Source organism: Myxine glutinosa, chromosome 12, assembly GCF_964187855.1.
Source record: "Myxine glutinosa chromosome 12, kmMyxGlut1.1, whole genome shotgun sequence".
Lineage (NCBI taxonomy): Eukaryota > Metazoa > Chordata > Myxini > Myxiniformes > Myxinidae > Myxine > Myxine glutinosa.
This window is the reverse complement of record NC_136272.1, coordinates 32,886,486-32,909,056: the sequence shown is the minus strand read 5'-3', so window position 1 is coordinate 32,909,056 and position 22,571 is coordinate 32,886,486. Positions and strand designations below refer to the sequence as shown.

General features: G+C 44.9%; 2 protein-coding genes across 6 annotated transcripts in view; both read right to left on the bottom strand.

Moving 5' to 3' along the window:
- Window positions 1–5,670, bottom strand: part of LOC137437995 (integrin alpha-9) — an 89,175-nt gene extending 83,505 nt beyond the window's left edge. Inside the window, exon 1 of the mRNA XM_068132834.2 lies at window positions 5,179–5,670. Within this exon, the coding sequence (XP_067988935.2) occupies window positions 5,179–5,402 (224 nt within the window). The 5' untranslated portion in view covers window positions 5,403–5,670. The remainder of the gene's footprint in view (window positions 1–5,178) is intronic.
- Window positions 5,671–18,710: 13,040 nt separating this feature from the next.
- Window positions 18,711–22,571, bottom strand: part of LOC137437989 (leucine-rich repeat flightless-interacting protein 2) — a 107,396-nt gene continuing 103,535 nt past the window's right edge. For all 5 annotated transcript variants that reach the window (XM_068132813.2, XM_068132815.2, XM_068132814.2 and 2 more), the window contains one exon: window positions 18,711–21,486. In XM_068132813.2, coding sequence (XP_067988914.1) covers window positions 21,376–21,486 — 111 coding nt within the window. In that variant the 3' untranslated portion in view covers window positions 18,711–21,375. The remainder of the gene's footprint in view (window positions 21,487–22,571) is intronic.

Here is a 22,571-nt window from a genome sequence, read left to right as displayed (position 1 = left end):
TTTTGGATGAAAGATGATCTGAGATGTCTTGAAGACCTGGAGGGAAGAATGATATTGAAGAAAATGTGGAAGTTGGTTCCATAGGTAGGAAAAAGAGGAACAAATGAGTGGAGGTGAGCAGTGATTCTGGATTTTGGGAGATTCACCAGAAGGAGGTTGATGGCGGACCCTTTCTGTGTGGGGTGAGGGGGACAATGCAAAGCATAGAGAGAGCAGAGAGTGTAAAATCCAATTTCTCATTTCGCAGTTAACTTCACTCTGTGGATGCTTTTCCTCATCCATCCTTCAGGAAATCTGTGACAGCAGCCCGCTCCATCGATCCTGATAGTAAAGTAGCTGCTCATTTACCTGCAACATGTCCTTCAATTTAGGAAGGTATCCCACTCTCACCTTATCCCTCCTGCATGACTGGCTCGCCTCATCGCCAATTTATTTCTTTAGTTACCTTATAGGAGCGCTAAACTTGATGGAGCTGCCTTGACCTCACAATCACCATAATCTATCTTGGTCGGATCATTTTTTACATGCGTCAGAAGCCGCCACCGTGTTGGAATTATTTACTGAACCAAGTCCTTCCTGAGCTATCCTCAATTTATAATGGTGCACAAAACCTTCCTATGAAGTATCATGGAGTGCCGTTCCATTCCCTTTATGGGTTGGGCCTGCTGCTTCCTAACTTGCCTCCCACGAGGCCATACAATCTCAGGGCCTCTGCCATTGGGAAATTGGAAAATGAGGCCGAGTCTCTTCACGGTTTCCTTATCGCTCATCATAGTCAGGTAGGTAGGTAGGTAGGTAGGTAGGCTTGTAGTCTTTTACCATCTATTATACGAGTGTACCTACTCCCACTCTAATCCTGGTGTTGGCTTACCAGTTAAGGTGGCTGGCTGGCTTACGATCCTAGGGTCTTGAGTTTGAGCCCCTGTCGTTCCGTTGAAATAACTCCAAGTGGGTTGACACAACCTGTCATCCCTCAGAGGTCGGCAAAATGAGTACCAGATTACTGGAATCATGGTTACTGCATCAGCAGCACACCCATGTTTCCAGAAAATTGATGCAACCAGCAGCCACGGGCTGCATACAAAACAACGACACCTCCCACCCTCTTGCATCTCTCCTTACCCCCAGCCGCTCTAACCATTACACGACCGAGTCTGATTTTTGGTGCATCCACATGTTCTGGCCTAGCAGTTATACCTTTGCTCACCTTTGTCAGTTGACCCTTTGCCCTCTATTGTTTTACTCTCTGAGCCTCGACACCAGTTTTAAGAAACAAAATGCTTAAATCATCTGAGTTTGTTGAGAAAATTGTTTTGACTGGTAAGACGATTCGTTTGGCAGCCATTGGGGAATAAAACCCACACCAGTTATGGGAAATGCAACAAGGCCTGACCCACAACACCAGGCCACCAAGCAAATTGATGACTCTATAAGCAGTTGTCTTTCTCTTGAGGTTTGATGAGAGTCTGATGAGAATCTGATGAGAGTCCGTTGAGAGTCCGTTGAGAGTCCGATGAGAGTCCGATGAGAGTCCGATGAGAGTCTTCTGAGATTTGATGAGAGTCTCCTGGTGTTTCGGCTGCTCCACTTATCCCGATGGTTCTTGCACGGTAGAGTGACGGAGCTGTCGTAGCCAAGTTTATTAGTGTAGTAAAGAGCACCAGAGGTGGCGGATCCACGTACTTGCCAGGATAAAAGGAAATTTTGGGAAAATTGATTGGCTCCATGGGAATTTGGGATTCGGTAGGGTGGATGGCACTCTTGGACCCGACCAACCTGCAACTACCTGCACTTGAAGTAAGCGCTTTGATGTGTACTGTCCCGGAGTTCGGTACTTGCTCATGTAAATTGGGACATGAGTAATTTGGAATGGGGAGCGGGTGAGAGTGATGGCATTACCAGTGAGGGGATTGGAATGTGTGCCACAAAGTGTCTTGTGGGTGGCATTTGTTTATGTGTCGAGGTTTTTGTGTGGTTGGGAGAATGGAAAAGGAATTGTGTTTGGAGATTTGAAATGTGAATATGGGGAAATCACATGTAAGCAAGCCATGACACCATCTTTTTGTGACATCTTTTTATGGAAATATGTGGTTGAGAATTGAATGGCAGCGGGGGAGGAAATGTTTTTGTGGATTTTGTGGTTGGGGAAGGTGTGTGTCCGCAGGTACGGATCAAGCTCTGGAGGAGCGGTGACTGCGGCCCCCTCTGCGGTAATTGCCCCTTTGCAGCCAGTGGTGTCTGGAAATTGGGAGCCCGTCGGCGGTGGGGTCTGGTTGGGCGCCTTGGGGTATGGAGACCCTTGGCGACCAGTGAGGCTGTGTGAAAGCCTGAGGCGATGAAGCCTGGTGTGGAGACCTCCCCAGCGGGACGACAGCTTAAGGAGCTGTTTGGCTGTCACAGGGCCAAGAGTTAAAGGGGGGGGGGGGGGGGGGGTGTGAAGAAGTCGTAAGTCAGGCAACTTGTTTTTGGACTGCGGGCACCACAGCCTGAAGCGCCCCCACCATCTTGCTTGTACGGTACCTCCCCGCTGCCTAGTTGAGGATCACACACATGTGTAATGACATCCATACCATGGTCTTGCAGAGGGGTGAAATACATGCTTTGATGATTTTTGAAATGTGTGTGAATAGTTATGGGATTTGTGTGAATGAATGTGGGAGAAATTCACCGAGCCATGTCACTCACCTGCAACACCAGGACAGGCCCCACAGAAAATTGGGGCACATTGGGATGGCTCCGCAGGCAACGTTGGGTATTGTGGCATCCACCAGGGGACATGGTCTGTAGGATGGGGTTGTACAAATGTTTGATTGAATTTTTTGCATTTTTGCAATAAATTTTGTGGTTAAGGTAGGTTTTTGTGTGCTTCGACATTTTGCTTCCTGCCCCAGGAGTTAGGAGCAAGGACTTCAAGTTTTGTAAATATTTGAAATGTGCATTGTTGCTTAAGGGGTGTAGAATGTTAAGGAGAAAAGGTAAGTAGCTACAGCTCACTTCCCGCAGCCCTCCTGATTTATTTCCTATATTAAGTGTGAGTCGGTAAGTGTTAAGACTGGAACGGTAATGCCTGCAGTGAACCTTGCGGGGGCTACGGTTCCGGGGGTGGGGGGGACGGGGGCTGTGTTACATTTTGTAGGGGGTAGGCAATACCTTATTCCAGGTAGAATTGCATAGGTAGTGTGCTCCGACTGTCGTGAAGAAGAAACCCTTATGTAAGTAGGGATCCGGTAGACCGTATGTCGTGGAAGAGCGTATCTTCGTTCCCATCACGAGGGGTGGGGTTATGTTAATTAGTTAGGGATTAATGGTAAATCCCCTGTATGTAATGGCCTCTGTAATTTTCCCTCTGTTCCTTATGACACATGCAGTACACACCTGGCCAGGAAATCGCGCATTTACCACCCTAAGTAAAAAACAACCGGAAGCAGGACATTGAGCACTACCGCTGATAACACCGACCTGGTGAGCACACAGGCACAGGCAGGACCGTGGGGCTACACCCCGAAGAGCAGTGATTGGTCCGGGATTGATTGGCGCAAGGACGGCTAAGATGGGACTATGGGATTGGTGGAGCAGGCACGGATAACGTCAGAGCCTTGAGTATAAAAGAATGCTCTGCCGACATTTTCTCCTCTTGGCTTTCCCTCACTCTCCCTCTTGATTTCCGCTCTTCTTCTTTGTCTCTCGAGTCCTGGTTTTGACAACGAGCGGTGGAGGCTCTGGACTTCCTTGCATCGTCTGGCTTTGGTGTTGGTATTTGTGAACGAGATCGTGAGGACAAGCGCAGCTGGAGCGACAGATGGGGTGCGGCCGAGTTCGCGCCCACGGGCCGTGCAGCCTGCGATTTCGCGCGCAAGGACGTAGAGGCCTGTGACGATCTTTGACGATTCCTGATGAGGTTCAAGAGCAACTCGAAGCTAAGTGCCCCCAATAAATAACACACATATATTTTCGTTCTTTTATATTTCCCTTTGTCTGTATTCGGGTCTGTATTGGGACGTCCCATTTAAGATATTAGTCTTGTCATGCATTTTCTTGTTTGCTGGCATATATTTTCATTAAACCTGTTTATTTGTACATTTTAATTCCGTGTCGGTTTGAGTCGATTTATCCAGGTGCGAAGAAGTCAGGTGGAAGCCATCCAGGTAAGTTTGTCATCCCCCTTTCCCTCGCGTGTAAAGCATACCGTCATTCTTCGATTGAACGCCTTAGAGTAAAGCTCATTTGGTCATCCATGTCACTCTGCGGTGTTCACTACAGAGTAGTCACACGACAATATTAAATAGGCCAATTAACGCATGCCCAAGTTACTAATCGTGTTACGGGAAATGAAATATAAAATAGGCAAAGTAACCCATGACCAAGTTACTTATCGGGTTACGGTAAATGAAATATTAAATAGGCCAAGTAACCCATGGCAAAGTTAGTAACCAATCGGAACATTGACACTTCCACAAGTGTCTTTTCCCCTTCTCCCTATTTCTTTCCCCACCCCTCCTTTTCCTTCTCTCCCCTCCCTCTCCTCCTTCACTTCCTCTCTTAAAGCTTGCATAGAGCAATCTAGGACACCTAAGGTTCACCAGGTGATAAGACAGCCGGCTAAATCTTGCAAAATGGTGATGCTCCAAGATGCGATCCCCTCATGTGCACAGCATCCCTCTGGCAGTTGATTCCAAACCCAAGACCTTCAGGTCAAGAGTGTTTCATACTTTCATTGGATCGGTTTTAATAATTATTCCATTAATGCATACCATGGTACTAGTGAAGCGGTATTCCAGATGCTCACCGATGACTACCCCAGATGCATCAACGGATACCGAGTCATGTCTCGCGGATTCGATTACAGCACAACCCTGATGGGGAAAGCAACGATAACAAGACCATCGTGAGACTAATTAAACCTTCCATCATTAATTGGACCGATCGATGAATGGACATGAAACTCCCAATGTGATCACGGAGCATCTGATGGACAACGCCCTGCGCAGAGACCCCGGACTGGATCCAGACGTCCGATGAACGGACCTCAGGTGGATGAACACGTGACAGTCCGCATATAAAGCCCAATAATGGACAGGTATGATTTCTAGGCTACGGTATATGGATGCGATATCCCAAATGGAGAGTTATCGATATGATATTGGTGGATACCCCCCGGACAGGCCGATCGAACCTCACCATCGCATCCGACTGGTCCCTCGCAGCAGCAGAAGCGAGAATCCGAAGAAGGAGCCGTTTCGTCCCCGCAGGACCGACGCGTCTCCCGGTGCGAGGCTGAACGCGGAGCTGGGCGCGGGTAGTGTGAGTGTGAACAGAGCCAGAACGAGAACCGAGCGCGGGCACCGCGAGTGGCGCCCGGGGGGCGAAGACTTCGTTCCCTGAGGGCACTTGGGAAGAGTCATGGGGGAGAGTTGCGGGGATAACGGCCGGGGGAAAGATTAACGCGCGTCGGGAGGCACGGAGAGGAGACTGGGAAAGAAGAAGGAGAAAAGCGCGGGGGGAGGGGGGGGCACGTGCTTGGAGGGGGGTTGAGAAGTATGTCGCACAAGTCCACCGGGTGGAGGAGTGTGCCACCTGACGGAGACGGACTGGATCGGTGGACTAAGGGAATATGCGGACAGCGCAGACACAATTTTGGTCTTGCAGGCTCAACGACAGCCAACGCTGCATGTGAGGGGGGCAGGAGGAGGGGCTTACGTGGTGGGCGGGGCGACTGTGCAGCGATCGGGGCGTGCATTGGCTGCAACTCCCGGCGCGCTTTGCAGACATCAGGTAGAGATATAAAACAGAAACTGCTTGTACTTATAGGATGTCCTTAGTAGTGCCATACTAATTCCCTCGAGTTGAAATTCCAACCAAAACTCAGAAAACCTACTTTGGCACAGGTCGCAGGTAATATCTTCACATTTACGTGCGAATTCGAATTACATTATGAGCGCCAAGAAGCTTCAAACTTGCCAAAAGTTTAACTTTAAACCCACGCAGTCGAACCCCCAGTGCCCCCCAAGCTTCTTCCAGCCTTTCCTTCCTGCGCAGCTTTCCTGTTTGCTTCGGCTGCTTGGACTGGGTGTGCATGCGGCACGTTGGTCCTTCCGTCCCCCCGAGCAGGCTAAATCACTGCTCGCTTCATTTAAAGTATTAAAAACGGTTTTTTACAAACGAGGAAAATGATCAATGATTCACGAGGACGATGGATGTGAACACTTTGTGCCCAATTCTGACGTTTCGACCACCGAACGAGTCTGGAACAGACATCAGAACAAACGTCAGACTGGGACACACGTCACGTGCCCAAAAGGGGGGGGGGGAGGCATCACGTGACTACGACGTGCACATGGTGACTCAACGTCGTTTTCATCAACGCCAAATGGTCTCAGCATCTGCTTATTGCTGTCACGTGACGTCCTCAGCGACCCCCAATCCCCCCCAACCCCTTGGGATGGTACCCAACTCTCAGCACGAGATCCCTGCAGTCCCGGCTGAATAGTCGTCCATGGTTGAAACGTCTCCATTGATGAATATATCGATCACGTGTTCGTTCCTCAAGGCGACACGAGGACACGAGCGGAGCCTCCCAGGGCGTTTTCCTTTCCGGATGGACTAATGGTCATTTAAACGCGTCTGTTCTGCTTCCCTTCCATTTTCTCCTTCCCAAGGCTTACACAATCCATTATAATCCCGGGATTAAACATCTCGTGGTGTTACCGAACAATTGACACGTCTTCATGAAAACAATGAAGCAGTAACAATGAAATGTTTGCCAAAGAAATGTTTGGTGGGTTTGATTTATTAGTTATAGGCTATTTATAGGCTATCAGGTAATTGATCGATCAGCACGAAATCGATCTGCACCACATTGTGGTTTGATAATCCATTTCCGTGAAGAATGCAAAGGTTCATTGTGCCACAACCATGCAAACGTTGTCGATCGATGGTGGTCACATTTAAAGGTGTTTACATCGATGACCAATTGACAGGTGATGAAGACCTTCAGTGGGTGCAGGTGTACGTGAATTAACTAGAAAGACACTCGGTAGGGAGCATACCTCTGCCAGGATGAAAGGTATACGTTTTGTATCCCACTGATAGGTCGGATCTGGATCCGGGCCTGAACCACAATCTAATCGCCGTGTTCTTGTCACCGACCAAACTCATCCAACAAATGTCTTCCAAATCCGCCCACAACTTTTAGAGAAATCATGTTTACCTCCGGAACCAAAGGTGGATGGAGGTTGTTTTCACCCCTGTCTGTCTCTCCGTTTGTGAACAAGATATCTCAAAACGTTGTGCACGGATTCGGACCAAATTTGGCAGAGATGTAGCGTATGTGACAAGGACGAAATGATTCGATTTTGGTGAAGATCCGGATTCGGATCCGGCTATTAGAATCTTTTAAGTGATTCTTCACCATTGGGAGATCGTGCCAGAAACGATACATAGCAGGATATCTCAAAAAGTTATGGACGGATTTGGACGAAACTTGGTGAACAGGTGGTGCGTGTGACAAGGAAGAATCGATTCAATTTTGGTGAAGATCCGGATCCGGATCCAGCTAGTATAAATTTTTTAAGTGATTCTTCACCATTGAGTGATATGGCCAACCAGGTGGAGGTATGCTCTCTACTGAGTGCCGTTCTAGTTACCCTGCGCTCGCGAAGCGAAAAGCGCGGTTAAGCATTTATTTGGGTACATGTGCCGTGTCGTGTGCCATACGTGTCTGCATTTTAAAAATTATTTTTCTCAGCAACCGTTGGTCCGATTGATACGAAATTTTACCATAGGAACGCCTCCGCCTGTAGATTTTTTAAAATTCATAATTATGATGTCATGGGTCACGTGGTACGGACGCCATCTTGGAAAAACGTTACACCTCTATATCTCCCAAACCACTCAATGGAAAAAAATTGAAACATGGCTCATTGTCAAGTACTCACCATGAGGAATAAGATATGTTGATGGTGATGTCATCGGTGCCTTAATTATGACGTCATGATTCGACAAGTACAAGGCTTGATCTGATAAGTATGAATAAAACAAAAATTCCTCTGCAACTGAGACCGATGGACACGAAATTTTCAAAATATGTGCGGCTCCTCCTGTAGAATTTTCTAATGATAATTATAACGTCATATGTCACGTGGTACAGACGCCATCTTGGAAAAAATCGAAAAAAGTTGCACCTCTATATCTCCGAAACCACTCCATGGGAAAAATTGAAACATGGCTCATTGTCAAGTACTCCCCTTGGGGAATAAGATATGTTAATGATGATGTCATCTGTGCCTTCGTTATGGCGTCATAATTCGACAAATGCAACACGTATCTGATAATTGTGAATTTTTTTTTCTCAGCAACTGTTGGTCTGATGGGCACGAAATTTTCACCATAAGAGCGCCTCCTCCTGTATAATATTTTAATGATTATTATGACGTCATAGGTCACGTGGGACAGGCGCCATCTTGGAAAAACTTTGCACCTCTATATCTCTGAAACCATCCCACGGAAAAAATTGAGACCTCTATATCTCTGAAACCATCCCACGGAAAAAATTGAGACCTGGCTCATTGTCAAGTACTCCCCATGGGGAATAAGATATGTTAATGATGATGTCATCGGTGCCTTCGTTATGACGTCATAATTCGACAAATGCAACACGTATCTGATCATTGTGAAAAAAAATTTCTCAGCAACTGTTGGTCTGATGGGCACGAAATTTTCACCATAGTAGCGCCTCCTCATGTAGAATATGTTAATGCTAATCATGACGTCATAGGTCATGTGGTACAGGCGCCATCTTGGAAAAATTGGCAAATTAGTTTTTGTGATTTATTGAGAAATTTGTTTTTGCGATGTATTGACAAATTTGTTTTTGTGATGTATTGACAAATCTGTTTTTGTGATTTATTGACAAATTTGTTTTTGCGATGGATTGACAAATTTGTTTTTGCAATGTTTTGACAAGTTTGTTTTTGTGATGTATTGACAAATTTGTTTTTGTGAGTTATTGACAAATTTGTTTTTGTGAGTTATTGACAAATTTGTTTTTGCGATGTATTGACAAATTTGTTTTTGCGATGTATTGACAAATTTGTTTTTGTGATGTATTGACAAATTTGTTTTTGTGAGTTATTGACAAATTTGTTTTTGCGATGTATTGACAAATTTCTTTTTGCGATGTATTGACAAATTTGTTTTGTGATGTATTGACAAATTTGTTTTGTGATGTATTGACAAATTTGTTTTTGCGATGTATTGACAAATTTGTTTTTGCGATGTATTGACAAATTTGTTTTGTGATGTATTGACAAATTGATGGGTAAACAGCTTCGGTCGCCAAATCGAAGGGTACACAGCTTCGGTCGCCAAATCGATGGGTAAACAGCTTCAGTCGCCAAATCTACCTTCGGTCCCCATTCTGCTAACACAATCAATTCGTTTGGGGGAAGTTGTTGTCACAAGTTGATGGAGTAAAACTGAAATCCACAACCAGGACAGCATTCCTTGGAGTACCACGATAACATTGTTCACATGGAGACGACCATGTTGTTAAGCGGTCGTGAGCACTCCGTTCTGTTGGAACACTTTTAGAATAGATGTTGGAAGAAAAAGAGCTTTTAATTTCAGAGTATCGCAGGGTATGTTGATGATGTTAGATCTGAGGATGAATGATCTATTATATTGAGGACATCACAGACCACGATTACCGCAATAGCGGGCGCAATAGCGGGCTCTCACCTTTGGGCGAGGTTAACAAGGAGGACCTTAGTAGACAATGCAGAAACATAAGGTAGATGGGATTTGAACCTGGGCTCCCGCATCACAATCCAGGGGTTCAGATGGGAACACAACAAAGACAATTCTGTACATCTTTGCAATGTTTATCAATGCGATGAGAAATTAGATTACACCCAATTTTAGGAGAATGCTATTTTCAGAATAGGATTCGACATTTGGAGACTGAGATCATTTTGTCTGTGTCGCATTACATCGTGTTTAAATCAGACGCCTTGCGTCAAGAGAACAAGCGGCTGCTGTGCACACTGGAAACAAGCTGCAAAGTTAACACACAAAGCTTTGTCTTCCCATCCTCGATAGCGAATCCTAGAGACTGAAAGAGAAGTAGAGAGAGGAGAGAGATTTAAAGTTTGTGATTTCTCTTTGCACCAATCAAGATCCCTTACCTTATTGGGGTTTACCTGTTTAATGTGCCCATCTAAACCCCTGACTCACGATTCTGGGATCTCTGTTTCAGATTCCATAAATTGTCTAACAATGTCCTTGTAATTCATTATAAAGTACACTGATATCTACCAATGTAAATCATCACATACTCATGAACTTCTTCTTCTTCTCTGCCACTTAACCCCAACAGTTAGGGGTCAATCACTCAGATCCGCCTTCTCCATTCCCCGCTGTCTTCCGCATTTTACTCTCTCAATCCCACACTCTTCAAATCTCTTTGCACTACCTCCCTCCACCTTAATCCCTGTTGTCCTCTTGATCTTTTCTCTCCAGATGTCTCATTCAATGCCTTACTGATTGGTTCTTCTTCCTTTGTCCTCATCATGTGTCCAAGCCACCACAACCTTGTCTCTTAATCCTTCCTGTGATACTTGCAAATCCATCTCTCATGTGTATCTTCTCATTCCTTAACTGGGATACTCTGAGAATCCCCCGAAGCACTCATCTCTGTCCTCTCCAGCAATTCTTCCATTTTTCTCAAAAGCCCATTTTTCTGCACCATACACTATAACTGGTCTGATCACCGTCTTGTACATTTTAACCTTCAATTTTCTTGTATCCTTCTGTCACAGATGACTCCGCTAACCTCCTTCCATTTTGCCCGTGCTACCTTCACTCCATCCAGGATTTCTGCTTCTCAACCTCCTTCCTTCAGTGCTGAACAAAGGTATTTGAATTTGGCCACTTGTACCAGCTTTCCACCCCTTTTATCTACAATCTTGACCCTCTCTACACCAGACTTACCAAACACCATCACCTCAGTCTTTGTAGCATTAACCTTCAATTCTGCCTCTCCAAGTTATCTTTGCATTCCAACACTCTTCCCTGCAGCTCTTCCTTTGACTCTGCTGTTATGACTACATCATCTGCAAACAGGAACTCCCACAGATCTCTATATCTGATGTCGTCACTCAGGCCTCAGCATGTCCATCAATGGTACAAAAAGGAAGGGATTTGGTGCAGAACCCTGGTGTAGAACAACCACCACCCTAAAATATTGTGAGTCCCCATTCATTGTCCTGACCATGGCATTGTCTCCCGCATTCATTTCCATCACGATCCTAACAATCTTCTCTAGCACGCCCTTCTGCCTCAAATACCAATATACCACTTCCATTGGAATAATATAATAAGCCTTTATATACAGTCACGTGAAAAAGTAAGTACACCCCATGTAAAGTTTTGACTTTTTCAACATATTTCAACATACAGCTATTTGATCTTCATTTCAACAATATTGATAGATAAAGGTGATATAATATAACAAATATCATGAAACTTTTACATTTTGTAGTCCATGGTATAATTTAAACAAACATAAATGCAAATTTCGCATGTGGAAAAAGTAAGTACACCCCGACATTTATCACTGCTTCAAATACCTAAAATTAGAATCAGGTGCACCAGCTCAGGTGCAAATGATTAGAACATCGTTAGAGAGGACTTGGAGGAACCTGTCTTATTTAAACCTCAGACATTTAGTTTGGTTTGCTCTTTGTTGTTGAAGTGTGCGGCGTCACCATGCCTAGATCAAAAGAGCTCTCTGAGGCCTTCAGAAAGAAGGTTATAGATGCCTACGAGTCTGGGAAGGGATTTAAAAAGATCTCCAAGCAATTTGAAATCAATCATTCGACTGTCCGGAAGATCATCTACAAGTGGAGAAGATTCCAAACTACTGCCAACTTGTTCAGGCCAGGCCGCCCCAGCAAGTTCAGCCCGAGAGCAGACCGCAAGATGCCAAAATAAGTGTTTAAGAACCCCAGAATGTCATCACGGGACCTACAGGTAGCTCTTGCCACTGTTGATGTCAAAGTGCACAAGTCTACCATTAAAAAGAGGCTGCACAAATTTGATCTACACGGGAGGTGTGCCAGGAGGAAACATTTGCTGTCCAGAAAGAACATCAGAGCAAGACTAAAGTTTGCCAATGAATACCTAGGCAAAGACCAGCACTTCGGGAACAATGTGCTCTGGACAGATGAGTCAAAGGTAGAGCTATTTGGCCACAGTACCAGAAGACATGTTTGGCGAAAACCAAAGACAGCATTTGACCACAATAACCTGATACCAACTGTAAAGCATGGTGGTGGAAATATTCTGATTTGGGGGCAGCTTTGCTGCATCAGGGCCAGGGCAGCTCACCATCATAGAATCCACTATGAATTCTTCATTGTACCAGAGGGTGCTTGAGGATAATGTGAGGCCATCTGTCGGAAAGTTGAGGCTCAACCGAAGGTGGACCTTGCAACATTACAATGACCCTAAACATACCAGTAAATCCACCAAGGAATGGCTGAAAAGAAAGAAATGGAGGGTTCTGGAATGGCCAAGTCAAAGCCCGGATCTAAATCCCATCGAGATGTTGTGGGGGGATTTGAAACGAGCTGTGCATGCAAGAAACCCCTCAAACATCGCACAGCTGAAAGAATTCTGCATGGAGGAGTGGGCAAACATTTCTCCCAGTCGATGTCAGAGACTGGTAGACAGTTATAAGAAACGCCTACTTGAGGTTGTTTCTGCCAAAGGGGGCAATACCACCTCTTAGAGCCAAGGGTGTACTTACTTTTTCCACATGCGAAATTTGCATTTATGTTTGCTTAAATTATACAATGAACTACAAAATGTAAATGTTTCATGATAATTGTTAAATTATATCACCTTTATAATATAACCACCTTTAGAGGCCATTTTTCCCCGCAAAGCGGGGGTTGGCCTTTTTGGGGCACTGGGGTTGTTGTTGTTTTTTGGTCCCCTTTTTGAAGCAATGTTTTACGGCCGGATGCCCTTCCTGACGCCAACCCTTTTTGCCGCCTTTAACGACAAACAGGGAATTACCAGTGAACTGGTACTCAATTAGCCGACCTCGGAAGGATGACAGGCTGAGTCAACCCCCCTGGCGTTAATTCAGCGATCAACCGGGATTCGAACCCAGGATCCTAGGATCCTAAGCCGGCATCCTAGCCGCTAGCCCAACACCAGGGTTGGAAATTATAAAAATTATAAAAATTTCCAAAAAAAGAAAATTATATCACCTTTATCTATCAATATTGTTGAAATGAAGATCAAATAGCTGTATGTTGAAATATGTTGAAAAAGGTCAAAACTTTACATGGGGTGTACTTACTTTTTCACGTGACTGTATATTTATGCATTTCATTTTTAATTATTTTGTAAAAATTTCTTTAAAAAAAATGTTTTTTACACTTTGACATTATGGGATATTATGTGTAGATCAGTCACAAAAAAATTAAATGTAATCCATTTTAAATTACAGTTGCAACACTCTCCTGTATCTTCATAACATGTTCCATCAATTTGATCCCTTTGTAATTTCAACAATCCAAGATTTCCCCTTTCTATTTGAAAATTGGTATTATGCTCTTCCTCCAATCATCCGGTATCTTCTCCTCAATCGACACTTTCCTAATCAACTCTACCATCCGCTTAACTTCTTCAGTTCTGAGCTCCTTCACTAACTCAACCGCAACTTCAGATGGTCCACAGGCTTTCCCTTACTTTCATTTTGTCAAGTGCTTTTCTAACCTCCTCCTCTTGCACCTCCTTCACGGGTCCCTCAGATTTTCGTACCTCCTCCAGGATTTCTCTCTCATTGTCCACATTTAGTAATCCTTCAAAGTATTCTTTCCACCTTCTCTTAATTTCCTCTTTTCCATGTAGTATCTGATCAGCATCATCTTCGACTGCACAGACTCCCACACTTATCCACAAGGTTTTTCTCCCTTCGTTCTCCCTGCGGTATTGATCAGGGTTTCTTTCATATTCTTCCATATCCCTTCGACTCCTTCCATCCTCATGTAACTCTCTGGCTTTCTCTGAACTTCATCTTTGTTTTTTATTTCTCCACCTTATGTCCATTACTAACCACCGATGTTGGTTCACCCTCACTTCGCCCAATACCTTGCAATTCATAACCTGCTTCTTGTCGCTCTGCCTCACTAAGATGTAATCAATCTGGCTTCTATTACCTCCACTTTTTTCGGTTAGGATGTTCCTCCTTTCTGAACCCGGTATTCACAAGAAATAGCTCAAGGCTCTGGGCAATCTCAAGAATCCACTCACCGTCTTCATCTCCCCTGCCGTATCCATTTCCTCCATGTTCCAAATTATATCCACCCACTTGTTGTCCTACAAGGCCGTTTATATCTGCACCAATTATAACCTTCTCTCCAGCTGGTACCCTCCTGACTATATCTTCCAACTGCTCTCTGAAAGCCTCTTTCTCCTGGTCTTATGATCTCTTCTTCCCAAAATGACCCCATTCCCAAATGATCAATGAGACCCAAGTTTCCAGGTCATTGTGATTTTTTTCCCCCGTCTCTCACCTTTTTTGTTTATTAGTTGTCAGTTGATTTGTTCATTTTCTGTTTCATATCTGCTTTCCCCTTTCCTCTTCTTCCTGTGATTCATTTAGCTTGTGCACGGCTTGTTAACTCCCATGTGAACTTTTCCCCTCTGCCCCACCCTATTTGACATCTCTCTCTCTCTCTCTCACTCTTACTTATACTCTGCTGTTGGTGGGGAAGCTTTCCATTTTTGTTCCATCCCATTCTGCTGAAGCTCTTCCACTAGCCTCGACCATGTAAACAAAAAAAAAACATGTTCCAATAACGCATGTAATGTCTAAAGCTCCTCCACAGGAAAAAAAGGGGATTATATAAATGTGGATCATAGGATCATATAGAAAGATATAGACCAGGTTCAAATTGATATTATGATTGATCGCAGATACAGATCAAATTAAAAGGGGGAACATTCGAAAGACAAAAACTATTGGGTTACCCGAGATGAAAGAGTCTGGCACGTGCCTTGAGTGAGGTTGCCAGGAATTATCAGAGGGGTTGGACACGTAAGGAAATGATGGAACGCAGGAGGTGGAGAAAAGGGAAGGGAGTGTTGAAAGGATTTCTACATTTTCACTGAACGATGAAGCAACCCAAGCAATTTCAGTTGTTACCGAAATGGCTCTTTCGTCATTGCTTTAGTGAATTTGGGTATAAATTAAATGCTTCTCGAGAAAGGCAACGTGTTACTTGCACATTCATTGATGGAAGGTTAATGGTGTGGCTGCTGGTGATATTACATGACGTCAGGGTACCAGCTTGTGTGGGGAACCAAAATAGTATGCAAGGGAATACAAGGACTTCGAAGCAGGAGGACACCGCTAGGCCCATCATGCCTGCACAATCATGCCAGCATCTTAGTACTCCACTATCACATACTTCCAAATAACTATCCAAATCTATTTGAACACAATCCACTCTCTACTGCCATACATATCCAGGGAGACAATTCCATGTATTCACCACTCTGAGAGAAAGACTGCTACCTTATTACCATCCTCACTATCCTCTTACATACTCTCAAACTGTGCCCCCTTGTCCTGTCAGTGTTCATTCTGCAAAAAAATATTCTGTCCATACCCTTCATTATCTTAAACATCTGTATCAGCTACCCTCGCAATCGTCTCCTTTATAATGTAACAGGTCCTGAATCTTTCAGCTGTTTCTCATAGCTTAGTCTAGTTAGGGCCAGGATCAATCTAGTCACCCTACACTTAACCCTCACTTTGGCAGCTATGGACTTCCTGAGATGTGGTGACCAAAGCTGTACACAATATTCCAGATGAGGTGTTAACCTGTACAGTGTTAACACTACCTCTTTTGATTTATAATTTTTCCACCTACAATACAACCTAAAACCCTGTTATCTTTACCTATATATGCTTGGAACTGTGCTCTACCCATATATATTACCACTCCCAGATCCTTCTCCTCCATCTGCCAATAATTTGTCATCCATTAAAGTACGGCATTGAACTTTCCTGAATCTGATACCCCCTCTCTGCAGTCCAAGGTTTGTGTCATCTGCAAATTTGGAAAGCCAATTCTTAACCCCACTGTCCAAATCATTGATGTTAATTATGTATAATAACGGCCCGATAACTAGTCCCTGTGGTACCCCACTATTTACATCCTCCCAGTCAGGCATCCTCCTCCTCGCAGCCACTCTTTTCTTCCTATCACTAATCCAGTTTCCATATCCTTGTGTTAGGTACGATACCAACTATTCCACAAGCCCTCACCTTAGTCAACATCTTTCTATGGGTACCTGATCAAATACTTTTTGAAAGTCCAGAAAAACTACATCCACTGCCCTTCCCTCATCCATCCAATGAGAAACTGCTTCATAGAACTCCAATAAATTTGTTAAACATGATCTCCCATTGGTAAATCCATGCTGACTAAAGCCAAGACCAAAGTCTTACTGATCCCCATGAAAGAGCTGTTGTTCGCTGACGACTGCGCCCTTGTTGCCCATATACTGACGAGGATGCGCAACACCTGATGGACGCCTTCATACGATCTCCTGACTGCTCCGGCTTGACTGTGAACATCAAGAAGACTGAAGTATTGCTCCAGCCAAAACCAGATTCACGATATGTGGAATTCAGGTCACAGTCAACGGCCAGCCATTGAAAGTTGCGGAGAAGTTTTGCTACTCGGGCAGCGTCATCAGCAACGATGGTACCATTGATGCCGAAATTACATCACGCATCAGTAAAGTGAGTGTTGCGTTTGGCCGGCTCATCCCATGACTGTGTTCACAAAAGATTAGCGTCTATGATCCAGTCGTAATGTCCACCTTACTATACGGTTGTGAGACCTGGACACCACTCGACCGTCGTAATGTGCAGAATTTGAACAGCCTCCACATGAAGTGCCTGTGGAGAATTTTGAACATTCGCTTGCAAGACAAAGTCCCAAACACAGAAGTCCTGTCCCAATGAGGTTTGGACGGAATCAAATCCTACCTGATCCGAACTCAACTGCACTGGGCAGGGCACCTTGTGAGGACGGAGAACCATCGTCTGCCTAAAGCGTTGTTCTATGGCGAGCTTTCAGAAGGAAAAAGATAAATTGGTGCCCTCAAAACACGATACAAAGATTCGCTGAAAGATAACTTTAAATGGTGCAAGATCAGCACGGCCAGATGGGAGAAAATTTCCCTTGATTGTGGCAAGGGCGCAGTTACTGCACCAATTGTGTGAAGGAGTTCGAGCAGACACACAACAAGAATGAGGATAAGGAAGGAGAGATAACAGCAATTTGGTGGCAGAGAACCACAGGGCTGTATTTCTCTTGCCCTCCATTTCTATCAAATTCCATTCCAACCCATCCCTGATGAGTACATATCGACTATGTTGGAGTACAAGGCCTGAAATTACGTTATTTTATTCCTCACTTCTCCTGTCTATGGAACCGCTTTCCAGAGGCTGTTTTGTTACACTCCTTCCTCTCGGACTTCAAGCAAGCAGCGCACCGCCATCTCTTGTCATCCCCAATTCCGACCCATGATCTTTACTACTCCCATTAACATTTCCGAATGGACGCATTTTACCTGATCGTTTCAGTTTATTCCCCTCCTCCTCTTCTTTTCATGTTCGTTCATTCCCATGATGTTTGTCCCACAGTTATACCTTGCCCTTCCACGAGCCTCGCTCCTGGAAAGAAAATTTAGAAAAATGCCGTGGGAGTTAAAATCAGCAATGGACAAAAGATTTGGTGAAACAGAAATAAATTGCACTTCTTGCAAGTAAAAACGAAAAAAGAAGGAAGTAACCACGAATGTCCTTGGACATGTGAGCATCCTTGGACAGAATGTATGAGAATACCATAAGGGCTGTGTCAGACAATTTATAAAGAGGAACTGAAAACTTATAAAAGTCACCTGGTATTAAAGGAGTAATAATGATCAACATCTCTTCAACAAAATCAACCAATTGCTTTGGGTCACTATCATCCTGGCAACGAATAAACCAGAAAGAACCCTTGTTATACCAGGTATAAAAACACGTGACACTGATATCAGTCTGATGAGCGCAGAAATTGCACCAGGGATAATTTTAAGCAGCGGGAATGATAAAAAGAACCTTACAGAGACCATACAAACCATCCCTGAGAATATTACGACAAACAAACTAAAGTGGAAGCTGTTTGGAGCTCAGTGACGATCCTGAAACGAGCCCTCAGAACAAAACAAAACTTTGAGAACAAGAAAACTTCACAACTTGGTCCATGAACCGTGACATCTCCCCCCCCCCCTCCCCCCCTACCAGAATGGAGGTGGATATATTTCGAGCCCCAGGAGGACTCCGTTCCACCGATTGCAAAATCCTGTCTCCCACTGCATGGCAGATAGGATAAATACAGAGTTAGATGTCGCTAGAAATTAACTTTGGACAATGGCGAAGTCACAACCACCATTAGCCACTGATTACCAACTTACAGAACATGATATTGTCATTGTTCAGGTCTTGTCCATCCAAAAGGCCTAGGGTAGATTGCACCACCTTTTTTTTCTTCTTTTTTCTGTCTGTCTGTCTGTCTGTCTGTCTCTCTCTCTCTCTCTTGGTAGTGCGGAGCTTCCTTAGCCATTCATGAACAAGATAACTTTTGAAAAGGTTTATTTCGCAGGTGGGGCACATAACAGGCATTGCAAAACATTAGTTTTCCCGATCTCCAATCAATAACGGTAACACAAAGTGCCAAAAGAAACGAACGCCACGTCAGGTAAACTTCAAACAAGGAGGAAGGAAATATTTTGGTGGGAGCAAAACAAAAGGAACAAAATGGACGCACGCATCCCGTGGGGCGTAGAACCATAAATAAATGAATGCACTCCGCACAATTAGACGAGTTGAAGGATTCATCATGCGAGCAGATTCAGCTGTTAAACATAATGTGTGGAAACATTTTTCCATCTTCAACTGATTCCAGTTCGTCCCCAGGAACGTGGCTTTGGGTAGAGCCGAACGGTAACCGAGCACTACCTATCACCATCAAGCAGTCCGACTGCGAGTAAACTACGGACAGACTACAGACATACGATGATGTACCGAGCGCACAAAACAACACAAACACGCACAAACATTCTGCATACCCTGGCCTAAAGTGTCATTGTTAATACTCAGGGATTAAAAGTTACAACCACCTCATGATAAATACAGCTAGGCAAAGCGAATTATTTGTTTCACACAGAAACGTACCGACAGTTTGTAAATATGTCAAACCAATAACAAGAACTCATCTTTATGATCATTACTCTCCTTAGCAATGCCAAGATAGGACGTTGGCAATTTTGTTTGCATCCAACTGTGGGATCAAATTACAGTCTGTATACAGTATATATATATATATATATACAGGGTGTTTCAAAAAAGTGGACGACTTGAACGTTTTATTGTAGAAAAATTACAAAAGGTGTCAAGTTCAGTGATACATCGAGGGAAAGCATGCACCATGCCATTTTCAAATCACTCATACTGCTTGTAATTGACATTTTCGATGTGTGCCCCACCTCTGTTCAAAAAGGCTTTGATCCTGACTCCGAAATTCTCAACAACTCGTCTGCTAGTGGCTGGAGTGGTAGCCTGACGGTAGTCCTCCACCTTCTGCTTCAGGACAGCCTGAGTTTGAGGTTTGTTGGTGTAAACTTGACCTTTGGCAGCACCCAAAAGAAGTAGAAAATCCAATGGATTCAAATCAGGGCTGTGGGGCACCCACTCATGCGCTGTGCCAGGCTGATGACACCATTTCAAACAATTTGTGGAGCAAGTGGATGATTTCACCTGCAGTGTGAGGTGGGGTCCGTCCTCACACTGCAGGTGAAACCACCCACCCCACCACCCACTTAGATGTTCATCGCACGCTCATACTCCGATAGTCTAAACAAATCTCCAATCGAGTTAAATACACTCAATTCTGACCACCAATCTGCCCCTCCTCCCTCAAAATGCTCCATACATTCTCCTCATCTCACATCACCCGAGTTGGTTTGGAGACAGTAGTTGAGCGAGATCAGTGTGGAGCTGGCGTAAGACCTTGCTGTAATCTGCGCAAGGGTGCTGCCAAAGGTCAAGTTCACACCAACAAACCTCGAACCCTGGCTGTCCTGAAGCAGAAGGTGGAGGACTACCGTCAGGCTACCACTCCAGCCACTAGCAGACGAGTTGTTGAGAATTTCGGAGTCAGGATCAAAGCCTTTTTGAACAGAGGTGGGGCACACATCGAAAATGTCAATTACAAGCAGTATGAGTGATTTGAAAATGGCATGGTGCATGCTTTCCATCGATGTATCATTGAACTTGCTACCTTTTGTAATTTTTCTACAATAAAACGTTCAAATAGTCCACTTTTTTGAAACACCCTGTATATATATATACTGTATATACATACATCAAAATGTTTATATTTGACACTTACATTTGGCAACATCATTGGACCATTCCACTGCTCAACAAAAGTAAACTGCGTAGGAATCTCCCAGCTCCAACCATACCCCTATCTCCCCCACCACCCACTTAGATGTTCATCACACGCTCATACTCCGATAGTCTAAACAAATTTCCAATTGAGTTAAATTCACTCAATTTTGACCACCAATCTGTCCCCATCTCCCTCAAAATGTTCCATACATTCTCCTCATCTCACATCACTTGCTGGCAATCCACTCTAACTCCTCGAATTCACTTTTATCAATGCACTTTCTCTTCTCTAAACTTGCGTACATCATATGTAGATGGCCCCTTTTCAAAGAGTCAAATTTCACAAGCTTAAAATCAGTTGGTAACGCAGCACTGGGATTCCATACAATCTCGTTACCTTACGTCTCACCTTGTCTGACCACTTGAAAAGGACGACCTATTTAATTTCGCACGGCAAAAGGTACAAGTTATCTCTCTGGTGCGCAGCTACTCCAAGTGTGGAATACATGTTGTGGGAGTGGAAAGGGGGTGAAGAGGAGTTGGGGGCAGAGGGGTTCAGGGGTTACTTTAAGGTTTCAAATATCTTAGGTCAGTCAGAAATAAACGATATTAGCCAAGGAGACTGTACGGCATGATCAATTCAAGATTAAGAGTTTTAAAGTGTTTGCGTTTAGAGCTTTTTGTAAAGTTATTCTAAAATCGAACCCAAGCTGTATATCATCACAGCAGGGTTTACATAAGCACTTTCTCCTGCTACAAAACCTACACCATTAGCTAATTTTGTAAAATATTAATTAGCCATAATGTTCTGTTGTCCTTGCGGATGAGGCCAGATGAAGCGTCCACAGCTACTGCTGACTGAGGAGAGTAGAGCGGCTTGCTTTGAGCTTCTCCAAACGCCTCGACAGGTGTCCGTTTGTCAATTCCAGCTCTTGAACGTGCTCCTGAATGATGCGCAACTGAACACATCAAAGGGATTGAGTCACGATACGTGGATTAAAGAGAGGGATAAATGAATCACAAGCAAATCAATCAAACGGATCATACTCTTGATAGACCTCGTGTGCGGTTGATGGTTTATACCTGGGTGGGTATTCAAACCCAAGCTAGACAGTTCAGCGGTGAGTGTACACACCTCTAGGATGTCCTGCCATCCCTGGATTAAGCACAATGGATGGAAAACATTTTAACAAAGCGTTTCCACAAAATGAAAAAAAATAATGGGAGTGTAGCGGCTACCGCTGGGTTTTCACAATCGCCTTGCACCTATCAAGGACGCGGAGCGATCACCATGCCGGGCTCGTCCAGGACGCCCGGGCAGGCTCGCCCTCAACTTGCCAGGCCGCAGCCAGGACGCTGGGCCACGCCCCCTCTCGCCTTTCCTGGGCAAACGCTCCGGGATAATATGTATATATATTGCTGCCCGATAAACGGGCTTTTCAGAGTGCCTGAGTGTTTGGTTTGATTAAAGCAACTCGGATGAATTCCAGCTTTTTGTCGCGTCCATTCTTCCGATCGACGTGGGAGCCCCAGCTCCTTCATTGATGACCTACCGACATGGACACGGCAGTCGCCCTTAAACTGCCTACCTTCTGGGAGGCTCACGCGGCGGTTTGGTTCGCACAGGCGGATTCCCTGTTCGCCCTGCGAGGCATCACGGCCGACGACACCCGCTTCCACCATGTGGTAGCAGCGCTCGGTTCGGCCACCGCGGCCCGCGCCCTGAGCCTCCTCGAGAGCCCGCCAGCCGCTGACAAATACGGCGCGATTAAGAAGCTTCTCCTCGACGCTTTCGCCCTCCCATCGGCGGAGCGCGCACGGCGCCTGCTCGACCTGCCCGAGCTCGGCGACACGCGCCCTTCCGAGCGAATGGACTACATGCTTTCACTGCTCGGCGAGCACTCTCCGGCATTCCTGTTCCGGGAGCTGTTCCTCCGTCAGCTGCCTAACCCGGTACGCCTCGCCCTGGCAAGCACGACGATCACAGATCCCCGGGCCCTTGCCAGAGAAGCCAACAAGATCTCCGCCGCAGGACAGCGCATCG